Source organism: Panicum virgatum, chromosome 1N (assembly GCF_016808335.1).
Source record: "Panicum virgatum strain AP13 chromosome 1N, P.virgatum_v5, whole genome shotgun sequence".
Taxonomy (NCBI): domain Eukaryota; kingdom Viridiplantae; phylum Streptophyta; class Magnoliopsida; order Poales; family Poaceae; genus Panicum; species Panicum virgatum.
In genome coordinates this window covers 33,349,046-33,357,271 of record NC_053145.1, presented here as the reverse complement: position 1 = coordinate 33,357,271, position 8,226 = coordinate 33,349,046, and the positions used below count along the sequence as shown (strand labels likewise).

The following is an 8,226-nucleotide window of genomic DNA, read 5'->3' as shown; positions in this document are numbered from 1 at the left end:
AATAATTAGTAACGAGCGTTTAGCTGGCAACATGAGCGCCTGTTACCAGTAAAATAACATGTAACGGGCCTTATAGCCCGTTACTGATTACTGCATTATTAGTTACCGGCACTAAAGGACCGTTACCAATTACTGGCTTATTCGTAACGGGCATTAATTGACCGTTACGGATAACGACCTTACTAGTAGCGGTCCTCATAATGTCCGTTACCAACAACCATTAGTAACAGGCATTATTTACATCCGTTACCAGTGTGGCATTATCGGTAACGGGCTTTGTGGTGGCTAGGTCGGTGTTGGGCCCGCCAGACTGATGGGTAACCGGCTCCATTGCGTGCAGGTTACTGGTGTCCCAGCCTGTAACGGGTCGCATGGGGCGTTACCAATGGCCTGTTACAAATATGAGGTTTTCACATAGTGTATTTTGATCTGTCCTTGAAACAATTGAAGTATTGGTACAAATCATGTTTATAGTAGTGTCTTGCACACCGGCATGACTGGTTGGCACGCGTGAACCAATTTTGATGGTCGACGCAAGTTTTCCACGCGCTGGACGGAGGCTGCCCCGGCCACAGAGAAGCTCTCCGGCGACTAGAACGAAATGGTTGGCCTCTGCCTATGTTTAGCGGGTCCACGTGGCCCCGAACAAAGCCAAAAAAATAAACAATCAGGGTCAAACCGCCAGGACAAGGGACAGCCATTGTCCAGCAACAAAACACCCGTCCGTCGCCAGCTACGTGCGTCGTGCGCGCCTCTCATCATTTTGGCCCTCTTCCCCGCGACGAGCGCGCCATTGCCCCCGCCTCTAATTTTTATACACCATCTAGGCCACCTGCTCCATTTCTCTGCAGCACCCGCCCCCCTCTCCGCCTCCAGGCTCCCCTCTCGGAGGTACGTGCGCGCGTCGTCCTTCTCTTCCTCCGCCATCACCCCACCCTTCTCGACCGTACCATTCGTGTGGGTCTCATCTAATTTATTTGGTGTTGCTCGCCGGTGGAATGAGATCATCTGCATTTTGTTGATCGGTTCGCTTTCTCTTACCATTGTTTCCCGCTACATTAATTCAGGCGTTCTATCGTGTTTCCACCGGGATGCTGTGTATACGTTAGTTTGTGGTACCAGAATGTCGACTGAGCAGTATTTTTTAGTTATTTTTTATAATTTCCTGTAACACAACGAGACTAGAGTAGTAGCCGATTAACGATCGCCTCATATTTCTGATAACTCTTGTATTTTCTGTGCTTGAGTATGCCAGATTGATTTTTGGCTAATATCATTCGGAGCACTACTGCTTCGTACATGGACATTCCGATACAAAGATAATTTCACAGTACTGCAATCGAATTGTTATGTCGCAATTTTTTTTGTCATAAAACAAGGGAATGCATGTATTGAGATAATAATGGTAACCTTTGCATGATATATATCCTGAGTCTGCACCATAAGTGTGTGTGGAGCTCTTGACGATTGGCCTAATGGAAAATTATTGCTTGAGATTATTCTGCTTCATTTGCTAACAAGTAGTGCTCCAGCACAAAGTAAAAAAATTGTCCCCTAAAAATGAAGATCTTTGATATCTAGCTTATCATCACCTCATTGAAATACTATGCGCATTGTCATTCAGTTTAGATTGTACCCCCCCCCCCCCCATAGCATTTGACATGAACAAGAAATACACTATTACAAAAATGGTTTGTAGCAATGCCTTAATTTTGTTAGGGGCCAACCAAAATTTCACCTCTACTTTCTTTTATCAGGTTGATAGGGCGACCCAGTAATGGCAGAAGTCCTGTCAGGACCTCATGAACACCGTCTGAGCTCTGGTGAGTATGCACATAGTTAAATAACATAGGTTTTTCCTTGTTGACTCTGCAGGATTATTAGAGCAACTCTGGCAATAGCATCTAAATCAGACCCTCTAAATACTAAATGGAGGCTGCCTCTATTTTTTTGGTATTTCTAAATTTGATTCAACTCCAACAATAACCATCAAATCTAACTTATAAGAGCAACTTTAGTAACAACACCTAAATCAGATCTTCAAAATGCAAAATAGAGGCCGCCTCTATTTTACAGGGGCTTCTAAACTTGCTTCAACACCAGCAATTACCCTCAATTCTAAGCTATAATGAAGGGATCACTGAAGAATCCATAGGAATAGAGGGTGGAGAAAGGGATTTGGAGGCCTTCCCAAAATAGATAGCCTAGTTGAGGGCGTGCTGGAGTGCATTTTTTCTATTTAACCCCATAAACTTAAGATATGGGGATTGTTTAGAGGTATGATAGAGTGAGCAACTCAAGCAATAGCCCCTAAAGCAGACCTTCTAAATATTAAATGGGATTGACTCTAGCAATAGCTCTCAATTCTAACTTATAATAGACGGCCCCATAGAGACCCACTAGGAATGAAGAGTCAGGGTGGGGATTTGGGGCCTCTACATAAAAGAGGGTCAGCAGATTATCTACTGCAGCGTATCTTTTTTGTTTAACCATCTAAACTTTAAATAAGGGCTATTTGGAGAGACTACTAGAGTTCATCAGGCTCCCTAGAGACCTCATAGAATATAATGGTTGAGGAGAGGATTTAGAGGCCTCCCCAAAGTAGAGGATCTAGTAGAGGGTCTACTAGAGTAAATTCTTTTTATTTAACCCTCTAAACTTGAGATAGGGGTTGCTTGGAGGGTCGGCTGGAGTTGCTCTTATACTATTGTACTATTTTTCTATGTTCTAATAAAAATTATGATATTACGTAATATCTAAATATCTAAATATGTACATAATGGTACTTGATTGAAAATTTACATTTATGGCGAACAGAAATTTTGTTGCCAATCAATGACAATCTAACATAATTGTTAAAAGTCAAATTTAGTATGTGCAATGAAACTTTGTAGAGTTAACTTTTGTTAGAAACGTTGTATGCAGCCTTAGATGGACACTATGACGAGAAGAGGAAATCCAATGTGGAATATTCAGATGATGAAAAGAAAGCCATCATCGCGTCTCTGAAGAAGAAGGCGATGAGCGCATCACAGAAGTTGAGGCATTCCATGAAGAGGGGGAGGAAGAGCAGCAAGGTCATGTCCATCTCAATCTTGGATGAGCGGGATCCTGAGGAGGTGCAGGCTGTGGATGCCTTCCGCCAGCTTCTTGTACTTGAAGAGCTGCTACCATCGCAGCATGATGACTACCACATGATGCTTAGGTGTGTGATATAGTAATGGAGCATCTTGTTTTATGATTGCATTTTAACATGGAGCAGTATTGCTGAAAGTTGTGATGATACAGATTTTTGAAAGCACGAAAGTTTGATATCGATAAGGCAAAGCAAATGTGGTCTGATATGCTGAAGTGGAGAAAGGAGTTTGGTGCAGATACCATTCTCGAGGTAATTACAGCTTCCACAGAGTTTGATAAAACTAACTTCACTTTGGTAGTTTGGTGGATACGTTCTCATCAATACTTACAGGTTAATTCAAAAATTGTTGTCACATTTTCTTTTTCTATAATGCCATCTTAGGAATTTGAATTCGAAGAAGCTGATAAGGTGGCACAATGCTACCCTCAAGGTTACCATGGGGTTGATAAGGAAGGCAGGCCTGTCTACATTGAACGGCTTGGACAGATTGATGTCAATAGGCTCATGCAGGTCACCACAATGGATCGTTTTGTCAAGAATCATGTCAAAGAGTTTGAGAAGAACTTTGCTGTTAAGTTCCCAGCTTGCTCAATCGCTGCGAAGCGCCATATTGATCAGAGTACAACAATTCTCGATGTGCAAGGAGTGGTATGCATTTACTAACTGGTTGGAAGTTTACTTAAGTGTTGCAATTATACAGTGAGTAACCTAAGACAAACACATTTTCAGGGAATGAAGCAATTCAGCAAAGCTGCAAGGGACCTCATCGGTATGCTTCAGAAGATTGATGGTGATAACTATCCGGAGGTAATTCCTTTAATATTTAAACAATACTTGCGCATGCATTTTGATAACTTTTCTTACCACGTCCGTTTTCTTGGTCCCAGACGCTATGCCGGATGTTCATCATTAATGCAGGCCAGGGATTCCGGCTTCTATGGAGCACAGTGAAGAGCTTCCTTGACCCGAAGACCACTGCAAAGATTCATGTATTTTTTTTTACATTCTTTAGCTATATATGATTCTAGAGCTCAATTAGAAGAACATTTCATGAGTTGTGCATTTATATAGGTTTTGGGTAACAAGTATCAGAGCAAGCTTCTTGAGGTGATTGATGCTAGGTAAGAAAGAAGTAGTACTCTAATTGGCAGCTATTAGCTTGACTAATAAACTCGTAATAAGCTACTTCTATGACACAATTGCCAACTTAAGTGTGCACATTTCTACTATTCAGCGAGCTGCCAGAATTTTTCGGTGGAACCTGCCAATGCGAAGGTGGTTGCATGAAGGCTGACAAAGGCCCTTGGAAGGATCCCGAAATCGTGAAGGTGCGTATTCCAATCAGGTCCTTTGACCTCAACCTTGAAGTCTTTACTACAGATACACATCACCTAAGGGCAGTCCCAATGCAGACTCCATTAGTAGAGTCTTAAGTCTCAAAAACTTCATCATAAGAAACTATACTTCCCAATATAAAATGTGGAATAGTAGTTTCTATACATAAAACCATTTATTATTTTTCTTCCATCACAAGATCTATGGACTCCACGCCCCCTCCACAATGGGAGACTTCCTGGTTTCTTGGGCATTGAAGCACGCATAGACTTGAGGTCTTATCTAGAAACCAAGTCTTGTTTTTCCTTCTCTTCAATAATTAGGGTGCCACATCAGCAAAAAAAGCTATAAATAAAGGACTATAAATATACTTAGACTCCATGATAGAGTCTGGTTTGGGACTGCCCTAAGTCGCAAGGATAAGGCACTAACTCAGTATCCCTATGCCACATTAATGTGAAGATGGTTCAAAGTGGTGCTGGGAGGTGTGGATCTCTCAGTTCGCCCTCTGTTGAGGCTGAGCAGAAAATGATTTGTGAAGATGATATCATATATCCGAAGGTAAAAATAATAGAACCATTTTCAAGTTATTATAGTTATTGGGGTCATTATTACTAATATTTATGCCTTTCTTTCTTATTCTTTTAAAATCAAGAAACAATCTTCATTCAACGGGGAGGCACAATTAGCTGGAGATGGTCAACACACTTTATCAAAGAAAATTTGCCGCAGCCGAATTGAACATCCTCAGTTGTCACCTGTCCATGAGGAACTTATGCCTACTTCATATCCTGTAAGACATTCTTTATCATTGATTTTTCAATATCATTCGTTCTATGAAACAAATCTGCTGCTAAGTTTGTAGTTAAGAGTTTTAGCTGTACAAAATTATACGTTCTTCTCATTGAAAAATCGGAAGCTTAAACCTCAATAATCGCAACATAGAGAGTGTGTGTGTGTTGACTGTGTTCCACTTCTCATTTCTCTGCAAACTTTTTCAGACCCCCGGTTCACCCTATTCTTGCGATGTCCCAATGGTTGAAAAGGCCATAGATGCTATTTGCAAGAGCCAGGGAACACCACCAGATGAAAAGCTCGCCATCACCAAAGGTTAATTAGTACCACCCTAACGACGATACAACAATCTTTGACAAAGTATTACAACTACTGTTTCCTTCCACTAGTAGACTGAACAAACATTTTCCTTCATCAGCTGTTGTAGATGCCTCTACTGGATCAAACCCCCCGCTCTTTGGTAGCATCATAGCACTTGTGATGAGCATTGCAACGATGCTCCGTGTGACCCGCAACATGCCTGGGAAGGTACTTGGCGTTGCCATAGGTGGCAGTAAACCGGCCACCCTCACGAAAAGTAAATCAAAAATCCAAGCACGGCAGAGATCCAAAATATCACTAGAGGCTGTGAAGGCGGCTGATGAAGATGGGGTCTCTGCGAAGCGCCTCGCCGAGCTTGAGGAGAAGATCATTGCACTCCTTACAAAACCTGTAACAATGCCAGCTGATAAGGAGGAGATGCTGCAGGCTGCTGTCAGCCGCGTCAGTGCACTGGAAGAGGAGCTTGCTGCAACAAAGAAGGTATCATCCTCAACTTACTTGAAAACCACTACAAGAATTAAAAAAATTGCGTTGGGGATCCACACGTTAGCCTTAGCTTTTCCCTTTCTTAATGGCCAACAGTTTTCAAGTATAACTGGACCATTTGCTGTGAGTGGAAATGAATTCCCATCTAACTACCACCAACCTGGAAATCTAGTAGTAGTTCTTACCTTAATTTCTTATATTTCTGTATCAGTGAATGACCTTAAATATTTTGAAGTATATGATATTTTTATTTCTAAACCAATTAATCTGTTTACAAACTGTCTTTGAAATGAGTTTTTGCAGGCCTTGCAGGAGACTCTTGAGCATCAAGGGGAGATTGTTGCATACATTGAGAAGAAAAAGAAGAAGAAAAGCAAGGTAACCAACTGGAGAAAAAAACGCATCACAAACTAAAATATGTCCGAAGTAGTACAAACAATTATGGCCAGTTCCACTTTTAAAAAATAATGATGTTCACTTCATTATACTGGTATAATGGGGTGTCTATTCCCCGCATAATGGGGTGGCTAACCACTCCAGCCACCGCGCCGTCCGTCCACCGCCGACACCGCCGCCTTCTCCTCACCCCTGCCGTCGGCCGCCGCTCACCGGAGATCCTGCCTGGCCCGGCAGGCGGTGCTCCAGCACTGCCTCGCACTCCGCCGGCCCAATCACCGCGGCCGCTGCCGCCCCTGGCCCCTCTTCTATAGCCGGAGGCCATGGAGCCGCCCCATCCCTGGCAACCCAAACCCTAAAGGTCGGCCGCCTCCTTACTACAAGAGATTTGGCCTTCTGTGACAAATATGAGTTTATCTCTTTTCATAGAAGGCTCGTCATTAAAGACCTTCTGTGACAATTACAAGCTATTTTTGTGACAATTTCTGATTTGTGACAATTGTAACTGTCACAAAAATTATCACAAATCACAAATTGTCACAAAAATTGTCACAGAAGGTCTTTAATGACGAGCCTTCTATGACAAGAGATAAACTCATATTTGTTACAGAAGGCCTCATCTCCACCCCGGCCGCCGGCGACCTAGCCGGCGGCCGCTCCGCCCACCAACCCCCTCCCCCTCCCCTGCCCCCGGCAATACCCTCCCTTAACCCAGGGGCCACCACACCATCGCGAGATCGAGAGGAGGAAGAAGCACAGTGCGCGCGGGGGCGCACATGCCAGCGTGCGCGAGGAATAGCCTCCGCCATATAATGCTGTCATTCTAATCAAATAATTTTACTAGAATTGGTTTACCAATAATTATGGATTTAAAGGACTCCGTAATTTATGTCCTCCGAAAGTATGCTTCATCCACTACAGCGAGACATCCTCCCAATTCATGAAATTAACGCTGCCCTTTGAAATTGTGCCTGCAGCGTTTGTTTCGTTGGTAGAAGCGACAAACACTGAATCATTCACGTCCGTGAGAAGAGATTTCGAGTGTGACGGAAAATAGTGAGCTGGTGTTCGCATCTACCAGTAAACTACTGCGATTCTGATTGTAACATATAATATATTGTTGTTTTATTCTTTTTTTCCTGCGTTGTTGCAAATTATTTGTCCAAGGTGCTCATGTGTTGTACCTTACCATGTGGATATGCTGCCAAACTGTGAATCCCGCAATTGCAATGACCAATTATGGTTGGATGGACTGCTGAGTATTGCCAATATAAATATATTTATGATACAAACTAATGACAATATGCGCTCTTTGCTATTGAACACGTGCATGATGTGTCTATTCTTTCACTCTACAATTAGTACCGTCAAACTTTTTAAAAATCGGTTACTAAAATATTTACGACCAATGCTTCATGAAAATTGTATGCTAATAATGGTCATTCAGATGGCAAATATAAAGTACAACATTTCAGTGTTTCTTGCTATATAGTAAAACAAATTTAAGTTCCATCTAGTAGGAAATGTAAAATGAAAATTGTCAAAAACTTCATATTATAAGGTCGCTTTCTAATGTTGTACAAGTTGATGTAATTTAGTTTTGTCCATACAATTAAGATGTTGCAAAATGATTGATTTTTATGAATTTGTTTCAAAGAATATTTTGAAATATTGGAATAGGTATTTCAATCGTCGACTCAGGATGTTGTAGAATCAATGTTCTCTTTGAGTTTCTTGTAAAGAATGTTAAAACA

General features: G+C 42.0%; 1 protein-coding gene across 1 annotated transcript; it reads left to right on the top strand.

Moving 5' to 3' along the window:
• The first annotated feature begins 741 nt into the window (after positions 1–741).
• On the top strand, positions 742–7,768 carry LOC120655643 (phosphatidylinositol/phosphatidylcholine transfer protein SFH12-like). Its single transcript, XM_039933567.1, has 15 exons — positions 742–891; positions 1,758–1,823; positions 2,926–3,205; positions 3,289–3,388; positions 3,521–3,787; positions 3,869–3,946; positions 4,027–4,128; positions 4,211–4,260; positions 4,374–4,467; positions 4,937–5,035; positions 5,130–5,267; positions 5,476–5,584; positions 5,688–6,070; positions 6,380–6,454; positions 7,450–7,768. The coding sequence occupies exons 2-15, from the start codon at positions 1,778–1,780 to the stop codon at positions 7,465–7,467; spliced, it is 1,839 nt and encodes a 612-aa protein (XP_039789501.1). The 5' UTR covers positions 742–891; positions 1,758–1,777; the 3' UTR covers positions 7,468–7,768.
• The last annotated feature ends 458 nt before the right edge of the window (positions 7,769–8,226 follow it).